The 22,014-nt window shown below is 34.8% G+C and overlaps 1 protein-coding gene across 1 annotated transcript; it reads right to left on the reverse strand.

The window, feature by feature from the left end:
* Positions 1-1,096: 1,096 nt before the first annotated feature.
* Positions 1,097-5,408, reverse strand: LOC111917174 (actin-related protein 2/3 complex subunit 1A). The gene is made up of 16 exons (XM_023912828.2): positions 5,258-5,408; positions 5,077-5,152; positions 4,206-4,291; positions 3,987-4,063; positions 3,754-3,848; positions 3,589-3,658; positions 3,444-3,513; positions 3,169-3,242; positions 3,033-3,084; positions 2,728-2,809; positions 2,445-2,533; positions 2,271-2,356; positions 2,126-2,189; positions 1,908-1,999; positions 1,713-1,774; positions 1,097-1,381 (listed from the first exon to the last, which is right to left on the reverse strand). The coding sequence occupies exons 2-16, from the start codon at positions 5,144-5,146 to the stop codon at positions 1,317-1,319; spliced, it is 1,134 nt and encodes a 377-aa protein (XP_023768596.1). The 5' UTR covers positions 5,147-5,152; positions 5,258-5,408; the 3' UTR covers positions 1,097-1,316.
* Between the last annotated feature and the right edge of the window lie 16,606 nt (positions 5,409-22,014).

Raw genomic sequence — 22,014 nt, forward strand, 5'->3', positions numbered from 1 at the left:
AAGAAATGCACCATAACTTTCAATCAAATCTCGTGGAACAGATTGCGAGCGTCTACATATCTAACATCGATGGTTAATAGTTTTTTTGTAACTTGGATGTTATTTCAACGGTGCTTTTTTAGTTTCCACGATACCCCACCCTCCATTTTCTCCTCCTTATTATATATATAATTAATTTTCAGTGGCCTTAGGAATAATAAAGTTTTTATGTTTCAAACTTTTGCCACATTTCTTTGCCTGTTTTGACATTTTTAATCCTTAAAATAATAAATTTTCCTTTTTTTACTTTTGCCCTAACATTTGTCAACTTGCGACTATGTTGCTGGCTCATCTGCTTTTTCTGTTTTTTTTTTACCTCAATTTGCTTAGTCATCCATTTTTATCCACTTTTGCTCACATTTCTTTGTTTGTCTTGACAGTTTTAATCCCTAAAGTAATAAATTTTCCTTTTTACCTTTTTCCCCCATTACAAAACAGCCAATGATTAGCAAAAAAAAACAGATCATCTTTCATAAAACTTGCATGTTACAGTTTCTCGCCACACTAAACCGTTTCAAACCCACAACGTAGTGCAAAGGTTTTTATTAGTTACAATGATTGATAAACAATGATATGTAAGATTATTTATAAAAAAAATGTTAGTTTGCTTTTCCAGGCATATGTTAGATACACATCTTTTTAGTTCTCACAAAACAAACGACGGCTGGTGTTGTGAAGCTCGGTACTCAAACCTTGTTCCTCAAACTTGTCATGTGATTGTCATTTGTATTCGTGCTGTTTGTCCATTTGAATAAATCCACTGCTATAAGTCTCTTAAGATGTTATAACAAGTCGAGTCAAAACACAAATTTAGTGATTGGATTTCATGTTCTCAGAAGCCTTGAATTGGATTGTTCCTAAGTAAATTCCATGATATCTTTCTATGAAGGATCAAACTAATACGAAAGTGCCTCAAACGATTAATTTCTATTTCCATGTTCGATTTTCATTAACCTTGGTCAAAAACCCCAAAGTACCCTTACCTATTAGGTGCTACATGGAGACGTCAGGTCTAAAGCTGTGTGAACAAGTTGCATAGATCTCAACAACAAAAAAATAAAAAGGAATACGGAGAGATATTCAATTGATACTAACAAGGAAACAAAGTCATAGCATAGCATAGCATAGCATCGTTACTTGATTTATATTGTTCTAGTATATAAGAAACACCATGTGAAAAACAAAAATACGGATGTTAAAAAGACACACTCCAGATAGAAGCTTGAAAAGTACAATCATCCATGCACGGGGTACAACCTTTATTCATAAGATTTACATTACATATACTCGAGTAAGTCTTCCTGATTTTTCAAATCCCATATCACAACTTTTCCATCTAATCCTGTAATATCAATCAAAAAATAATATCATCAAACTGATAACTCGACTGTGCTATGTACTTATTTATGCAACAAAGTTACACATTTTATTAAAACATGTAACGTTGTGACTTTCTTACCTAAATGCACAAAATAAGAAATTGGTAATTTCGGCTTTAATTTTTTTTTTCTTATCTCAGCAGTGTAATTAGCTTTGTATTTGGATGACATTGCTATAACTGGGAAGATATTTAATGTTGTAATAGGAAGAAATGAAAGTAAGATGCTCTAAAAAAGAAATCAATGAAAGTACAAAATGGTTATTGGTTTAAAAAACGAGGGAATTATGTTTACCTGAAGTGCTAAAGCTTGTCATTTTGTTACTCCCTGATGATGTCTTGAAAGGCACAATGCAACTACAAATGTCAGATAGGAAAATTAATTAAACAAGAGTGAAAAATGTCATTATGCCTTCACAAGATTAAAATTAAGAAAGATAAATTAAATTAGAAAAAAAAAAAAAAAAAAAGTAAGAATTGTGATATATACTTGATGCAGTTGTCATGAACACCACCACGAGATTTATCATTACTGGTTCCCTGTTTTGAGCTTCCATAGAACTTCCCAAATGCTTCTGTCAGCTGCAAATCAGAAACAATTAGTCAATTACAGAACATTCAATGATGATTTATGGCAAGTTTTTCTGAAAATAATGAAAGTTGACTTTTTTTCATCAAGAAAGGCGTAAATAATTTGAGTGTAAGAACCTGCGACCCATATCTTGCACTAGAAGATGCTGACTTTTTTTCATCAAGGAACCTCACAAAGCTCCTAAAAACATACATCAAAGAAAACAAATGAAATATACTTTTGGTGCAATTAACCCTGAAAATTTGAATCTCAGAATCATACCATGATCCTATTCCATCTGCTGCAAAAACCATGGGATTGCAGTCATATCCCACACCAATTACAAGTTTCTCAGAGACAAACATAACCTGAAATAATAAAATATGTTGTTTGTGAAAACTTGAATAACAAGAAGTGCAAAAACAATGCAGAATGATAGAGAGGATGCTGACCCACATCACGAAGAGGCAAATCACGCAATACTACACTTTGAGCAGAAGGGGAAGGTCCGATATGGTCAACAAAGTATATCATTGAATTATGACCTGTTTGTTATACCAACAAAAACATGGAAGATAATATCTTGTTACTCATTGTAGATTTAATTTGCCTACAATAATTTGTATGAAGAATTGCAAATATTCTATTGATTCAGCATTTTTCACTTAATCAGAATCCACAATTACAAACTTATAGCAACTTAACATGAATATGAAACAAAAAGTGTAAATTCCCTCACCTACATAAGCTAAGCTATTTCCACTTGGGGACCATTTGACACCAAAAGCCCAACAAAATGAGAGATCAAGCTGAACAATTTGCTGCTCAAACATAACAAGAAATAAACTTAATTTTTTTATAGCATTGTAAGTTTGTAACTAACATAAGTTATAAGTATAAATGAGAAAGTGCATGCAATTAGGGTTATGTGGTAGCATATATGTATTCCTCTAGGTTAATTAGGGTCATTCATTTGATTTTTTTTTTTTTATCTTCTCCATAGCACAAATTCTAGGTTAAGTCAGGAATATAATAAAGCCAAACCTCTCCAAATTTTGCATCTAATGAGGAGCCACTTCCTGATTTCCTTGGTTTACTGACAACCATAATCACATGTGTCAGTGAAAATGTTGTGGTAAAAGTAAAGAGATTAAATGTAGGAAAAGATGAAGCTTAATACCCTGCATCAACCCCTTTAATAAAAGTCGAGAAAACTCGACATTTTCCATCGGTAGATGTTGTAGCAATGAGAACCTGTCAAGAATAACCAATCATGTCAAAGTAATAACATTTTCTAACATATAATTAATTGTCTAAGAAACAGCAAAAGAAACTTATCCTAGAGTTGCAATCGTGAGAAGAAAAATGGATGTACAAAAAGAAAGTTTAATATCAAATTTAAAGTGGAAAAGGGCGAAAATTTTAAAGTTATGTGTAATAAGAGAAAATACAAACATTATTAGGATGCCAAGCAACACTGGTCACAGAAGAATCATGCTTTTTCCTGATTAGCTTACTAACCCACCTGAGGAAATGAATATTGTATATGGTTTATAAGTAACTGAAGAAGTTAAAAGTCTAAAGAGGAAGCTATTATTACCAGTTATTCTCCTGCTCATAGTAACATATACAAACAGTTTTAGCTCCACTTCCCACAGCAAATTTGTTTCCTGTAAACAATAATTAGTGACTAAGATGATACAGGTGAATCCTACTTATGTGTCCATGAGTATAATTGAGAATCCATAAGAGAGGTCTACAATACCTTTAGGGCTCCATTGCACACAGAGTGCAGCTCGATTGAGCCTGAGGATAACAAGAGTTGGTACCCATACAGATCCTTCTTGATTCCAAACATACCTGCAAATTTGAGAAGCTTTCATAACATAGAATCTAAAAAACAATAAGAACATTCACTCATGAATGAGAGAGAGAGAGAGAGAGATGCAAATAGGATCCCAAAATTGAATAGAATAAATATGTAAAACATTCACTCACGAATTGCGATCATGAGACACAGTAACTATTCTGTTTGATGATTTACTCCAATCTATTCCTGCAACAATTTGGTCATGCTGCACCAAGGAAGAAGCTAAAGTTTGAGAAATATAATGCAAAAGAATACCAAAGAAAGTAAAGGATAGGTGTGATAAGTTAGAAAGATTAAAGCATAAACAAGTATATAGAAAGGAAGTGATGTAAGAAAATATCAAGTACCTTTTGCAGAACATGAATCCTTTCCCAATTTTCTTCAACTGATTTGTAGATGTGAACCTCATGATTGTTTGGACAAAGAGCTATCACTGCAGGAAACACAGTCACTATTACAATCCTGCATAATAGGTGCAAGTAGAGAGAAAAAGAAAAACATGTTGCAAAATGGCTATGTTATCATAGAAGAGCATAGTAAACTTAGAAGAAACAAAAGGACCATGTACACAGTAAAAGGACATACAATAGAAAAAGAGAAAATATGCATTATAGCAAGCCTCAAACGCCTAAAGAAGTGGGCTACTATTTTCATAAGAATAGTTGAGAACACTTTCAAAAACTGCTTTGTAAGTGTTGAAAAGATGAAGTTTGGTCAGCCGTTTGGATCGATCTTACTAAGGTCCAGATGCTCCCAATTCTTCATCTCCATGGTAATTCTAGGAAATTTTCCTTTGAACAATGAACATACTAACCAGATCTCCAACATTTATAAGGATTGCAAAATGTATCCATGAAAATCACGAATCACATTAAACTCTGTAACATGTACTACAAACAAAAAAATATGGCGATGTTAAGTTTGCAATACTTTATACGAATTTGTCATTTTCAAAAGTATTGCGGTTGAGCATCTAAGTCAACAACATTATGTAGTATCTTAGGGAGCATAATTCATAATGGCAACAGCTATACCTACTAAAATCAAAAGAAATACATCAGTCTTGAAATCTGTAACTTCCCAAAATTTTCTTTCATCATTATGAACATATCTCTAATCGTGGAACCAAAACGGAGCATCTCAAGTTTATTAACCTATAATCAAGGTTACATCCAAACATAGACAAATTCATTATGAAGATATGTATCTGTATCTTACTTGAGTGGTCGGGGCTCCAAGCATGGCAAGTAACGCACTCAGCAAACTGATTAACTGCAATTGCCGCCATTTCAATCTGCAAACCAGAAAAAAAAAAAACAATATACTTTCAAGAACTGCTCGATCGTCCTATAGAATTTCCAAATTTCCGATAAATTCGATGAGGAGAGAGATAGAGAACCAGAATTAATTAGAATGGAGAACAAGGGTAATCATGTAGATTTGAATCGCGATGAAGACAAGATCTGTGACTGGATGCAAATCCTTGCGTTTTTAACAATCCATTAGGGTTTTAAAATTATTTTTCTTCATTACATTTTACTTTTTCGGGGGTTTTATTACGAAATTTCACTTTGAGTCCCTTCGGCTAAAACTGTTATCATATCAATCCTCTAAGCTAAGTAGATATTAAAAATAAATAAATAAATAGCCAATCATTTTTTAAGGCGATACCTTATAAAATACACGTTTTTAAAAAAACCTCTTAAATGACTAGGGGTGAGTATAAAAACCGAAAAACCGAACTATAATCGCTAAAACCGTTAAAACCGAACCATATTAACCGAACCATTTTTAAAACCGTTTGATTTGGTTATTATTTTTGATAACCGATATCTAGTGGTTCAGTTTTGGTTTTTATATGGTAACCGACCCTATATTAACCGAACCACTTATATATATATATATATATATATATATATATATATATATATATATATATATATATATATATATATATATATATATATAAATAATAATAATAATAATAAAATAGATTCCCTAGCAAATCTCAAAATCCAGCGTCCAATCGTCCATAAATATTGAATATACCAAAGCCCAAATAAAATAAAACTCTTTGATTATTGACAATACCGGCGACATTCTATCCTTCTTGAGTTCTCGTTTTCTCCATTCTTCTTCTTCAATCTTCATTGTCACAAGTCCACTTGCATATTAGAAAATAGAAGTCTCTTTCTCATCCCCTTCAGATTCACTATTCAGGTATTTTTTTATATCATTATGTTATTTTGTTTTTTTTTTCGTGTTGTACTGTACTATACATCTTCGTTCGTTCCATGTTTGTTTTTGAAGTTTGCTTTAATGAGTTTAAATTACAATCCCACTGTTACGTGACCTCTTAAAATGCTAAACCCATATCCACAAATTCTAATGTGGATATATTTTCAGGAAATATTTAAAGTGCATCAAAAAACCAAAATCCGAGTGGGATTGGAATTTAAATAGTTTTTTAACGCAAGTCTAAAATATTTAAGTGCCTTCACCCATATTATCACTAATTCATTATGAATAAATTTTCAGAAAATTCTATATGGAAGAAGCCACAAAAAACCAAAATACGAGTTTAAGGGATGAATTGGATCCGGTCATTGATGTTACTAATGAAAGCAATGAACCAGCAAATGATGTGGAATTTTATGGATTTCTTACAAATTTTTTACAATATTACAAAAAAAAGTTTCCGGTAATAAATATGTAGCATCAAATTTGTTTGTTGGGGAGCTAGTCACAATGCATGCGGCCATATCATATATGTGTTTAAACAAAAATGAAAAAAAAAAAAAGAGGTATGGCGTTGTCAATGAAAGCGAAATATGATAAGTATTAGGACAACTTGGATAACATGAATTTACTGTTGCATATTGCATTAGTTTTAGATCCTCGAAATAAGATGTTTTTTCTTGATTATTGTTGGGGTTGATTTATGGTACCAATTCTGAAAAAAGCAATGAAGTAAATCAGCGAGTGCTAGAAAGTTTAAAGGAGTTATTTATTCAATACAAGAAAATGACGGATAAAGAAAATGAGAAAAAGACAATCGGTTGTTCAACAGCTACAAATGCATCCTTTACTAGTTTTGTAGATCTAGATTTGGATGATGGTTATGCTAAATATTTGGAAAATCGTGGAAAATGTATTAATAATACTGAATTGGATATATATTTGGCCGATACAACGGAAAAGAAAATGAAGGGAGATAATTTTGATGTACTAAGTTGGTGGAATCGCAATTCGGGCAAGTACCCTATACTTTCTCAAATTGCAAAACATGTTTTAGGAATGCCAATTTCAACCGTTGCTAGTGAGTTGGCATTTAGTACCGGTGGTAGGGTTATTGATAAATTTAGAAGTTCTCTTACACCAAAGACCGCCGAAGCGTTGATATGCACACAAGATTGGTTACATTCTACGCCATCGGATTTGCAAGAGACGGCTATTCATGGACTACAACTACAAGAACTAATGGTGAATTTGGAGAAACTAGAAATTGGTAGCCTCTAAAATTTTCCTCGTTTAATGAGTTATATTTTGTAATCTTTTTCCATATAAATTTTAACAATTTGTGAAATGTTGTTTATTGTAGATTACTTTTCAAAGAGAGCAAAATCATATTTTTTTTTTCTTGATTTTAGTAGTAAATGCATTTATAGTTGATGTTTCATGTTTTTTATTCTTGATTTTAGTAGTAAATGCATTTTCCTGTTTTTAGTAGTTGATAGTTTTGAGAAAATTAGTAAAACAACCAATTTTCTAAGCAATGTAATTTTTGTTTCTTATATTTTATGGCAATGAATTTTACTTTTCTTTGAAATAAATTTACTTTTTATAACCTTTTTGGTTAACCAAAATTAACCGATAACCACACTTGAATTAACCACTTAACCATTAACCAAAACCGATTTTAACCACCTAGTAATGGTTAACAAAATGTATTAACCAAATAATTTGGTTATGGTTCGGTTTTTTCTATTAACCGCTCCAAACCGCTCCATACACACCCCTACAAATGACCTGACCATATAGCCACACAAGGGTTTCGCCTAGGGATGTGTTCGGTAACTCGAAGGTACCAAAATCAGGAATTGGATTTTGTAGAAACTAAGGTGCTATTTGTTTTTTCTAAAAATATCGTCTAACTATTTATTATTGCGCCGCGCAGCACACGCACAACAGTTGGCCATTCGCAGCTGTTTGTTTTTCAGAAGACTTTTGACTTAAAAACTATTGCGTGTGTGCTGTGTGGTGCAACACTTGACCATCTGCTTCAAACCTCTTCACACCTTACTTTAACTTATTACAGCATTCAACAGAGGTGAAAAAGCAAACAAGTTTTTTATTACATGTTGGAGCTGTTTGGTCCCCCTCTTCTGCTACAGAGTATTGCAGAGGTGGTCCGCATACTTCAGACATTTTCGCTTAGAAAAAACAAACAACATCTAAGTAACGAACCTATATCTAATATATGGTACCATTACTTTCGTATACCATTGTACCAATCCCATTTTACTATCAATTCTTTATGTGCAACAACATATGTTTGAAGTTATAAACCTTGGGGCTTAAGTATAACAAAGACAAAATTGTATAAAACGTTGATCCAAAAATGTTTGGACTAGCATGAGATGTCCAAACTTTTCAATTTGTTGCGAGTTTGGTCCAATTTTCTATGAACTTTTTCATAATGACAATTTTGCCCTAATTTTTTTATTTTTCATTATTTTTATTATTTAAAGATTTTTCTGATTAAGAGAAAAATAAAAAAGAAAATTTGTATTTTCTATTTTATTTTTATAATTTTTAATAACAGAAAAAATAGAAAATGAAAATGCAAACTCTCTCTCTCTCTCTCTCTCTCTCTCTCTCTCTCTCTCTCTCTCTCTCCCTCCCTCTAAAAAATTAACCCATCCAGCTTATTGATGGAACCCTAAAAAATTAACCCTAGCTTGATACCATTCCATACTACCAACCACCTACCATTGACACCTACTTGACGCAAAACTCAACCTAATAACCTTCATTCTCGTTTTTACCAACCCGTCGCCTCCTCTTCCATTGTCGTGAACCACCATTGATGGAACCCTAGCTGTCGTTCATTCATTCCAATCACTATCTCTTAATTCCACTGCTGAAACTAGATCTGCACCACCCGTGTTGGCATAAATTTTGTGGAAATGGAATTTTCAAATGAACTGAACATGACCCGTGTCGTTTTTAACTAAAAGAACATGAATCGTGTTCACGAAGTTATTATGGGATGAATTTTTCAAAAAATATAACACAACACGTAATCATGTTAATCAATTGTTAAAATCAATTTTACAAGTGTGCATCCTTGTTAATCTGCATCGTCGAGAAGAACTGCCCTTTGTAGATGATAAGGACCAGTGTCTTGTCTTAGGTATTCCGGAGTAGTAGACGAGGTTGAAGGAGAAAGGAGTTGGAATTAGGGAAATTGAAGCAATTGATGGAATCAGGAGCCATAATCTTTCTTTGTCGCCGGAATCAACACCAAGCCCAAAGCAGGGTGTCGGAATCAACACATGGAACACAAATTCTTTTCCCGAAGACAACAGGTTGCAGGTCGCAAGAGGTGGTTGTTGTGAAGGTCGAAGGTGTTAAAGGAACTAGCGAACGTCGTTGTGGCAGTGGTTAATGTCAAGCAGGGTCAGTTGATCGAGAGAGAAATGGTTAAATCATTCGATAATATACTTACAAGCAAGAAACTATATTTTTGGCTGGGCTGGTGACCTAAAAGTTGCGATCGATCAAAGAAAGAAAAATGTGGAAGATTGAGATGCAAAGAAGATATATGAAACTATTAAAAGTTTGTCCCACATCGCTGGTAGGAGTATTCTTTAAAGGCAAATGTATTCTACAAAAGGGAGCTTGTATCTCTTGGAAAACCAAACCCAACTGCGTTTTGGGCAAGCCGACTCCTTTGAGTTGGTGGGTCCCCTAGAGTTAGCTGGACCGACTTGGTCCGATTTGGAGTGCGAGTTGGTCCGATTTAGTCCAATTTGGTCCGAACTGGACCGATTTTGACCAGGGCTGACTAGTCAACCCACTAGCCCCTAAAAATTCCACCTATATATAAAAATGGATTATCAAATCAAGGCTTCTAGGACATTATCCTATTTCATATATATATATATATATATATATATATAATAATAATAATAATAATAATAATAATAATAATAATAACTTCCACCTATTTATTATTTAGAAAAAATACAACTAAATTAAGGGATTTTCTAATAAGGGCACATATAAGAATTATTAATTATCAAAAATATTACCATAATTAAATGTGAAATGCATTAATTATGGAGATTATTAATGAATTTTATATTTAATTATGGTAATGTTTCTTATAATTAATGTGTATAACATTTAATTATGGTAATAATTATGATTAATTAATACTTCTTATATGTGCCCTTAGGGCACATATTAGAAAATCCCCTAAATTAAATATATTATAATGACCACCCCACTCTTTTTTTGACACGTTGGGTCTCATCTCTTTCTTTCTCATGATTTTGAATACGCTCTTCTTCCTAAAAATTTCGATTGCAGGTCATTTAAAAAAAAAATCAAGTTTAATTCTAACTTCCCTCCACCACTTCTTGCTCAAGGATTAATTACTAATGGTTGCATAACATCGTCTTGATCAATTGGAATGCATTCATCTTCCCAAATCAATTGCAGCTTACACCTCTCATTTTCCTACGTATCCTACCAGATTCTATAATCATACCTTTATGTATATATATATATATATATATATATATATATATATATATATATATATATATGTATATTGTAGGGTTTCAAAGCACTCCATGGATGATGGCAATGGGCCCCTTTGATGAAGTGTAGGTTAACAGCCCAAGACTTGTCTTTTCCCTATAAATAGTCATGTATTATTCATTATTAGGGTTAGGAGTGAGGCAAAATGTAGCCGCCACGTTGTGAGGTTTCTGTAGAGTTAGATTCTTATTTCTTAAGTGTAATTTGTTCCTCACAATTCAATAAATCGAGTGATCATTCGACCTAATCTTCATATTTGTGTTTGTTCTTATTTTCCGCATCTTGTTCATCAAATCTCAATTAGGGTTTTTAAACTCAACAAGTGGTATCAGAGCGGGTTTTTGAAGATCTATTGATTTTTGAAGTATCGGTTCTTGGTTTGATGATTTTCTGCACAAGTTATTGAAGATTATTGATGTTTTGGCGTTTTAGCGTTATGGAATCAAGATTTCTGTTCAAGCAATTGTTAATGAAAACTTATGTTTTCTGTCACTGTTCATCTGGGTATTATTTTAATCCAACTCGTTTTCTATTCATATTAGATTTGCTTCTCGGGAATTAGTCCATTTATTTAATTTCATATTCATTCAATCCAAAATCAATTTACTACATCGATTGATCTATTTTGTTTGATTTGGCCCATAAGTATTGGTCCTTTACTATTCACATCGACCCAATTTGCTTTTCTTTTGTCTTTGTGCGTCTTATGCTTTGAAGACAACACTTCTATCTGTTCATCATTCGATGAACATTATCATCTGAGGTTATTGTTTCTATCTCAATCAAAATCGATGACTATTTATTAATTATCTGAGGTCATTGTTTGTAATCGTATATTCACCAATCGATTTTTTTATCGTATTCCATGTCGATTCTTACTTTCATATTCTCAAAGATCGATTTGATTAACTAGTATTGAACTTGAAATTATCTTTGAATGAATTCGATCTTTGATAATGGCAATTGGGTATTAATGTTTAATTATCAAGATTCATGAATCGATTCCTTTTAGCTTTCATCCAACTTTTTTTTTTCAATTCTGCCATTCAAAATCTTAAAGTCGATTTGATAAAGTCGTGTTGATCTTGAAATTCTAATGGTTTCATTCTGATTTATCTGTGATTGAAATCGATTTATGAAAGTGACGATTGGGTGTTTGATTGAATGCATCTCAATGTCTGATGATGAACGGACGAACATATTATATTTTGATTTGGAGAGTCAAACCAGAAAAAGTCAAAATCGAAACCATTTGGAATCGGGATAATGTAATTGATGTGGATGTGTTTGGCACTTGAACCATAGTCGTAATTTCTGATAAGATCGGATGTTAAGATCGGAAGTTTACTGCGTTCTGGATTTCCTTGAATTTTTGTTCGCATCGCCAAGTGGGTCTTGCAATCAGTGCTTAGAACAATCGGAATAAATTGAATGATGTCTCGGAAATGAGCATGTGTTTGGAATGTTGGGGCTTAAATCGGAAGTGTGGTCAAACTTTAAGGCCAAAATTGTTGTGAAAAATTCTTACCTGTGAACGAATGAAGAACAAAGCCATCTCAATTGGTATGCACAACGGTCAACAGAAAAGTCAAAATTGCCTGGAAAGTTCTTCCAGTGAACGTCCGCTTTGGGGGTATAATCGATGGACTCGAAACGAACTTGGGTTTTATGTTTGTGATTTGGAACGAACATCATACCTGCAATATTTCGGATGTGGAATTGATTTCTAGGCTCACACTAACATTCGTTGACATGGATTCAATTTGGGTTGTATTCGTTTGATTCAGAAGCGAACCTGTGATTGAGTTTGGTTGGTAGCTCTTGGAACAAAAGAATGGAGATTCGCCTTGGGGTAATGCTGATGAATTAGGACCGAACCTGGAACAACGAACTTGGGTTCGCTTGTTAATGGTTGGAGCGAAAGGAGGATAAACCAAAAGCGAACCTATGCTCGGACCGAACATGGTTTCGATTCAATGAACCTGGACCAAACTTGGTTTCGGTTGCTTGTACTTGGAGCGAACCTATTGCAGTCGATGTTTATATGTGCCAATTTCAAGGTTTCGCGTCTGGTTTGAGTCATCGTTGAAAGATCAACTGGAGTATGATGCTGTGCTCTTTCATCTACGTCTAAATGGGGAAGAAGATAGTAAAGTTTCATTTTTTTGGTCCCTGCAATTTCAGCGCATTGGCACTTTTGGTCCCTGTTGTTTTCACAGATTGGTATTTTTGGATCATTTCCAGTTTTTGCTTCAAATAAAGGGGTATATTGATGCTGAATTACCATTCCAGCCCCTGTCTTTCAGCAAGTGACAGTTTCGGCCCAATATTCAGAAAAGTTTACTACATTGAGGGCCAGTGAACAGTTTTGGATTTTTAACGCACATATTTTTTTTCCGTGAACAGAAAAATAAAGATTCCATCAAGTCTTGGCGGTTCGGAAAGTCGTTTTTCGTGATAACGTCAAATTTTCACGACTTTTTTCGGATTTTATACTTTATTGTATATATCATTTTGTCACGGGGGAGCATAGTTAATTTTTATCCATTCAAGATCATTCTCATGACCATAAGAAGGCTTTATAATCACGTTTTCGATTATAAATCGGGGGAGAATTTGATATGGCCATTCGAAATTGGAGTTGTAACTTTTCAAATTTGAAGATTTTTGATAAAGCTTGTGGTAGAATTATGAAGGTAGCTTTTACAGTGGAAGTTCTTCATCGAGCTTTGCTAAAGCTTTTACAGAGAAGTATCCTTTATAGTAGAAGTTCTTCATCGAGCTCGGCTAAGGACTTATTATATCTCCGACTTCTAGTATTTTCTCGATCAAGTGACGTTACGAATCTTAAAGTTTGGGTTGTTACATGATATTTTTTTGATGGCTTATATCATTAGCTTATTTGAAGATTATTGTGACTTGGAGAGGGAGCTCTTCAAAGACAAGAAGTGATTCGGTTTCTTTGATCTGAAATGGGTTTTTATGGCGGGTTTAGTTTTCATGAAGATTCTTTGGGATTACATTCGAAAATGAAGTTTAAAGACATTACTTCAGTGCTTGGTTTATATATCTTAGAGCATGTGTTTGAAGACTATTGAAGAATCAAGATTCGTGGATTGCTTCATATATTCCTCGTTGCAGATCTTTTTATTTGCTAAATGCTCGTTTTGGAAGTTAAAGAATTGTCATCCATTCCATACTTTGAGGGGGAGATTGTATGGTTTCAAAGCACTCCATGGATGATGGCAATGGGCCCCTTTGATGAAGTGTAGGTTAAAAGCCCAAGACTTGTCTTTTCCTTATAAATAGTCATGTATTATTCATGATTAGGGTTAGGAGTGAGGCAAAATGTAGCCGCCATGTTGTGAGGTTTCTGTAGAGTTAGATTCTTATTTCTTAAGTGTAATTTGTTCCTCACAATTCAATAAATCGAGTGATTATTCGACCTAATCTTCATATTTGTGTTTGTTCTTATTTTCCGCATCTTGTTCATCAAATCTCAATTAGGGTTTTTAAACTCAACATATATATATATATATATAGAGAGAGAGAGAGAGACAGAGAGAGAGAGAGAGAGTTATGTTCAAATGAGAACATTTGAGAACATTTTTTAATTAGACTAATACAAAAGGCCCCACCCTACTATGACGTCTCTCAACCTTTTTTGAACTTGCACCACCCAATTAAACCACCGGACCATTACCGGAGTCAGCGTCCGTCGTCGGAATCGTCGGACACTCGCCTGAATCAACCAACTGTTTCCTCTCCCTCCATATCCACTAGTATTATCGTCAGAAAATATCTTTTTCCCGGCTTTCATCTTCTTGAAACGCCTCCCTGTACCACCTCCTTGAATCAGTCGTGAAACCACGTTTTCGGCAACCACCTCCCTCTCCTTTACTCTCTCATATTGTTTTATCAGCCACCAGATTTGTTTTCACCAGATCTGAAATAGAAGGCTACGAAATCAACTATTCGGAAAACGAAGTTATCGGAAACCGCCCCTCTCTTATCATCTTCGATCTCGTTTCACTGGTAATCAAATTTGTGATTTGTGTGTTTGAATGAAAATGGGATCATCATGTACCGATATTTCACATTGATTTGGAGTTTTTTGTGTTGCACACCAACTGTTTGATGAAAGTCCTCTTAGAATTTTTTAATAAGTAGGGCTGATTTGACGATGACAAAAAGCTTTGCAAGGACCTGTTTAAAAAAGTGTGAAATCTTGTATTTGTTATAAAGTATAATACAATTCTTTCAATCATATATGATTAATATATGTTATAATCATAAATGTTTTAGTCATATATGTGTAAAATCACATATGATTGATATATGTTATAATCACAATTTTTTTTTGAATATTTACATTCTATGTTATAGTTTTTTAAATCATATATTATTAATATATTTTGTAATAATAATTCTTTATGTTGTTAATGACAGTTCTATTGTTTCATAATGTCTTTTACAAACAATAATGTTAATTTCTTCAGAAATGAAAATGAAATTAGTATTGAAGATGTTAATGAAGATGTTGAACATTCAAGTCATCAAATCACAAACTATATGGATGAAGATTTTGAACATTCAAGTCATCAAATCCAAAACTTTAGTGTTTCAGGTAAAAAAAATTAAATACTTATTTAATCTTTTATTATTATATATCAAGTTTTTTTAATTATTAATGTTTTTTAGAATTGAATATATATATATATATATATATATATATATATATATATATATATCAATGTATGTAATGTACAATCACATGTGATTGATAATGAAGTCCGTATACAATTACATGTGATTAATAATAATTTATTATATAATCACATGTGATTAAAAGTAATTCATTATTGTTAATTTAATCAGTTTTGTTAATCTTATGTGATTATTAATTAGTAATTCATTATTAATGTTTTTAGAATTGAATATATATCAATGTATGTAATGTACAATCACATGTGATTGATAATGAATTCCTTATACAATCACATTTGATTAATAATGAATTCCTTATATAAACAGATGTGATTATAAGTAATTGATTATTGTTGATTTAATCTGTTTTGTTAATCTTTTGTGATTATTAATTAGTTTTTTTTAATAATTATGTTTAATAGAGTGTTAATCATATCTGATTATGCATTTTTTTTAATATTTGAATAAATATTGACATATTTTTATTTTATATATGTTCAATTATTTATTTTAATCACATATGATTATATAAGGAGTTTTATTATTAATCACATGTGATTTTATATTGTTTTGATTTATGTATATTCAATTGTTTCTTTTATAATAATATATTATTAAAATGTTTTCTATATTTGATCATATAGGTGACTGTTCTAATTCTTTTAATGATGGAAATTCAAATAGTAGGACTAGTTCAAGTTGTGTATCAAAGTTTTATATGTCAGAGGTTCTGCATGATATCAAACCAGATGTTCCTGAAGAGTTTAAACCTACTAACGAAATGAGGTTCAAAGATGTGGATGAGGGAATTAATTTTTATAAAAGATTATGCAGAGAAAGCTGGTTTTGATGTTCGTTTGAACACATTAAGGAAAGTTGGTGATATAATAAAGCATAGGTTTTTGGTTTGTAACAGGATGGGTAAACCAAAATTGAATCCAACAGAATGTAATATGTGACAATAGTCAAATTCGGGTCAAGTCTAAGTCGAACAAAGTCATCGAGTCAAACCGGTCAACTCAATTAAACCTTGTATATTAAGGTTTGTGTTATGTAATTTCTGTATAACTCACTATTTTAACGAGAAAACATCATTTGGAAAATTCGTGTGTTTAATTTTCCTTAGCCTTAGTGCTAAACAATGAACCAAAGTGATAAAACAATGTTGCATACTCATCAGGAGTGTGTAAGATCCTAAAACATGGCTCAATGGGGCTTACGGACCTTGTGTTCTGAAGCCAAACACTCACAAATGTCACACACGAAACCTCTCTCAATCGTTTTCACTCTATCTCTCTTTATCGAGAATCTCTCCCAAATCTCTCCTTGTATGAGAAATCTCTCCAAGAATGTGAAATCTCTCCCAAATCTCTCCTAGTATGTGAAATCTCTCCCAAATCTCTCTTTGTATGAGAAATCTCTCCAAGTATGTGAAATCTCTCCCAAATCTCTCCCCTTATGAGAAATCTTTCCAAGATTGTAAAATCTCTCTCAAAACCCCTTTCGATTTATTTTGATCATTTAAGGGCATCCGTGTACTTGGCTTGATAAGAAACCGCTCAAGGAGGGGAAAATCTTGGAAAAAGACCCCTTGGGACCGAAGCCTCCCCTTAGGGGCCAAGTCCCTCTTGAACCGAGGTCTAGAGTAGAACCGAAGCCCCAGGAGAAGCCATCCGGAGCCGCAGCCAAGGAGGCCGACCACAGTCAGCGAGTCGCAGCAAGCCGACCGCAGCCAGCGAGCCGCAACCACGCACCGCAGCAGAACTTCCCTCGGACTGCAGCTTCTTTCCTTCGGATCCGCCTCCACGACCAAGACTCCCTCCAGATTCCAAGGCTGCTGATGACCGCAATCTCGCCCAGACTTCGGAATTCACCCTTTTTCACCCGGTTTTTGACTAATTCTCCATTTTAAGTCCGTTTTTAATTGTTTTAACGCGGGATTTTCTCCAGAACTCATATTTTAACATATAAGACCCTAAATAATCATAATTTGGGCATATTTTCATGAAAATATTTATTTGAGAATAAAATCTTTTAAGTGAGATCTTGAGGTGGAGTGTAGATCTTGCCATAATATTTGACACAAACCACCACCCTATGCCCATTCCTTTGACCAATCCTTGTACTCCCCACTACTCCTAGTCACTTCAAGGCACTACCCCTCTCTTTTCCCAGCCACCCACGTCCAAAAAGAGCTGGAGAACCCTCATTCACTCTTCACTTCACACATTTTTCCTCATTCTCTCCAAGTATCAAACATCACTTTTCTCTCAAATTCCCCCACTCCAATTTCGAGATTTAAGGGTTGATCTTCACACTTTCTCTCATTTTTGGTAAGTTCATCATTCTCCTTATGGTTATTACATTCCCTTTTACTCAAATTCATAGAGTACTTACACCAACATCATCACATTCATGTTAGATCTTTGAATCTTCAAGAGATCTTTCAAGTGTTCTTGAGTTGAACACTTCTCATCTTCAACATTCACCTGCTGAAATCACTCAAGGTGAGTTCATACCCCTATATTTTCGTGTTTTCTTAAGTTTTTAGGGGGGGGGGGGGGAATACAAGTTAAGATACCAAGAACATAACTAAGCTTTTCTAACAGCTTTCATCAGAAAAGTTGGACTCCATTCACGGACTGTTTTGGACAAATTAAACATTTTAGTTTTCAAAACTGTTTTAGGTGCAAGTAGTTCCAGTTCTTAGCTTTAAAATGGCTACTTTCACATCTCAATACGATTTTTCTACAATTTATGGTGATTTTTACAAAACTGCCTATCATTTCAAACATCAATTCGGACCAGTCTGTGATTATGGACTTGTTCACACAAGTTAGAGGTCATTAAAAATCATGAGAAAATTTATGGATAAACAAGACTCATTTTACAAACTCTCAGAATTTATGGATTCTGATTTGGACCCTTGATGATTTTTCTATAAATTTTCTAAGAACAGTAAATGAAAATATTAATAACAGAAAAATGCTATCAATATCATTTCACCTTGTAACATGTTGAGCAAGGTGTATATCTTTATGTGATTATATGTTTTTGAAAATAAATGAAATTTTGACTTAGTATATAGTCATACATCAGTTAACAAATGGAGTTTGCTAGATAGAGCATAGAAATAACGATTTGTTATAATCATAGCACATCTATTACATACAAACATTTGAATAAACTATGTTAAGTATAGTTTATGTACATTACCACTTTTTCCCTTGTTTTGATAAACTATAATAGGTATATTTTATGATTCATCACATAACACACTCATACAAAAAGGGTACATTCATACAAAAGGTTTTACATTCACGCACACCACACGTAAACTTGTTAACTTAAATTGTGAGACATTCTCTTTCCGTACGTCCGAGTGCGAGACTTAAATTTCTGGTAGCTATATCCAGAGTCTCTTGTAGGGAGAACGTGATAGTTGTGTATAGATCTATATTGGGTTAGACACCCCACACCTGAGCTGCATGCAACAGCTAGACCGGCAGGTATGTGGTGACAAATGTCATATCAGTTTCGCGACGCCTGAGAAACGTCGTGGCAGGTTCATTCAGTCATAGTATGGTTATAGCGGCTCACTTAGGAAGTTAACAACTCATAAAGTTTACGGGAATTTTTCTTTATAATCAAAAAGGGTTTTATGCCGATTTAAAACCATGGTTATATTATTAAGTATGGAAAATACTTGTTTATTCTTGGTTCTGGGATTTAGGACTACATACACATATTAAAGAAAATATTGGATTTTCTGGATACATATTCAAATGCCTTTACAAGGAAAATGGTTTAATTCTCTAAATCTCTTATGAACTCACCAACCTTTGTGTTGACACTTTTTCATTCAACTTGTATTCTTAGGAAATCACTAAACAGGAAATCAAGTGCATTTTGAGGATGGGACGTTAAGGCGTCAAACATTTCATATTTTGTCAACATATTGTAATTGATTTTGAAACATGTAATTCATACAATGATGTAACTTTTTCAATTATATATATGTTGGTTGGGTTTGCTTAAATCACTATTGCATTTATTGTTATGATACTATACATGAAGTCCTCCACCCCCGGACGTTTCCGCCATCCTTGGTTTGGGGGTGTGACAGATTGGTATCAGAGCACGGTTTATAGTGAATTAAGTATATCAAACAACATAGGATATACAAACTATAAACACATTTGGGACTAAGAGTCTCTGATTTTAAAACATTCTAACGGGTTATACTTTTAGAAAATGAATAGTTTCTTGTTTAAAAGTATACCTACATGCATTACATACTCGCATAGTGTCATAACTGGAAGAATATAAACTAAAAGAAGAGGAGTTGAATGCTACGAGTATGCCTTGGTATGAGTAATCAGTTCCGGGAAGGATATAGCCTGATCAACTATATTTGTCCAAGAAGTGACTTACTCATATTAGGGGATAGTCGTAGGGTGCAACAAATCTAATAACCTAACTCCACCCTACAAAGAATGCTCTAAGAACCAAATCTAAAACATTTAAAATACTATAGGAGTATTTGTATGTTGCTATATCGCAATATTATTATTATTAACCGCTATCTGCTTCTTACACCCCTATTCTCGCGCAGACGACATGGCAGGATTCCATTTACCAGGAGACCCATACTTTCCCAATCAGGGAAATGCCAGCTGGATTGAGGAAGAGCCCGAAGAGCTGATTGAAGAGGACCCTGAAGAGGATCCCGAAGAGGATCCCGAAGAAGAAGAAGAAGAAGAGGAGGTAGACGAAGAAGAAGAAGAAGAGGAAGACGACAAGGTGGACATGGATGAGGACGAAGGTGAAGAAGAGCCAGAGGAGGAAGTCTTCAACCCTTCTTACATCGCCAGGGTGCCTGCAAACCACTTTAGCCACAACGGGCTTGAGCCCCGTTGGGCAACCATGATCGAGAGGTGGAGCCGGTAACAACGCCAACGGTCACCATATGGCGACCAACGAGGTTACTATGACCTCAGTCACGGGGGACCGGCTGACAGATCCCTCCCCGTTATGGTCCAACACATCACGAACTTGGGGAACCAGAGTAGGGAAATGGCAGACCAGGTTCAAAATCTCAGCGCTATTACGGCAGCCACCGATGCACGCACCCGGGATCTGGAGAGGGACTTCTATCTCGTGGACCAACTCATCGAGGACCTTATCACTGCTCGAGCGGAGGTAAGGGAGTACCAGGAGAGGCATGCAGCTCTCGAGGAGAGAGTGATCGCGGCCGAACGCCGGATTGCAGAGCTTCAGGGAGCCTCGACCTCATCTCAGAGCCACCATGGACCAGATGCCACCCGCCGCGAGTAGTGTTTGCATTGCTCATGTTTTGTTATAAATCTAGGATTTCGAGTATGCGTTGGTGCTACTCTTTATTGCGAATAGGTTGACCCCGCAACTAAGTGATCACACTAGTCAAAGGGGCTTTTGTACTGCCAAAACTTTATCTTTTATTATGATGTAATGTAGACCTTTGTGAGGTCAAACTTTCTCAAAACAATATGTACTAACAAGTTATCAATGAATTTGGCATGTATTCTGCTTTCTAGAATGTTGACATGAACAAACACATGACTCTGCTTGGGTCAATACTATTTAATTCATAAGTTTATTGCATAAACTTTTCGATGAATTACCTTCTAAAGTAATAAACTCGGGATAAAATACAATTGAGATGAAACCAGTAGCACTCGAATCGTTATTACTATTGGAATCTTATCGACTTGTTATTTTAAACTTATGATAGAACTATGCCACCAAGGAAAAGACCAAGACCTTCCGGTAGCACAACACCACCTCCTCCGCCGCCGCCACCACAATTTGATCCAGCAATGTTCCAGGCTGCAGTAACAGCAGCTGTGGCAGCAGCTATGTCACAAATCAGCCCTAACGGTAATGGTGGATCCGGATCTGGTGCTACACCCTCTAATCAGGGTGACAGTTCGGGGTGCACAAAAGAATGCACTTACAAGGACTTCACAAACGGCAACCCCGATTCTTTCAATGGAAGCGGGGGCGTCATCGCACTAATGCAATGGTTCGAGAGAACCGAAGCAGTCTTCGAAATTTGTGCTTGCCCCGAAGCGAGCAAAGTCAAGTATGCAACATTCACTTTCATCGGAAGAGCTCTAACTTGGTGGAACGGCAGAGTTAAGTCGCTTACTCTTGCAGTGGCTAACTCCATAAGCTGGGAGGATTTAAAAGCTTTAATGCTGAAGGAATATTGCCCAAGAGGCGAAGTGCAGAAACTGGAAGAGGAATTCTGGAACCTCAAGATGTCGGGGACGGATCTCGAAGCTTATACCGCCCGATTCAATGACCTAGCACTCCTCTGTCCCGCAATGGTCACTCCGGAGGAGAAAAAGGTAGAACGATACCTTTGGGGGATATCACCCCAGATTCATGATAGTGTACTGGCCTCGAAACCCACTACCTTTGAGAGTGCCAAGGAATTGGCACAACAACTTATCGATCACAGGGCCAGCCGTGGTACCGTGATCGCCACCACCGACCAAGCAAAGGGAGGAAACAACAAGAGGAAGTTCTGGAACAATAAAAAGAAGCAACTGGCACTGGACCCCGTAAAGAAGC

This window comes from Lactuca sativa, chromosome 4 (assembly GCF_002870075.4).
Source record: "Lactuca sativa cultivar Salinas chromosome 4, Lsat_Salinas_v11, whole genome shotgun sequence".
NCBI classification, from domain to species: Eukaryota; Viridiplantae; Streptophyta; class Magnoliopsida; order Asterales; family Asteraceae; genus Lactuca; species Lactuca sativa.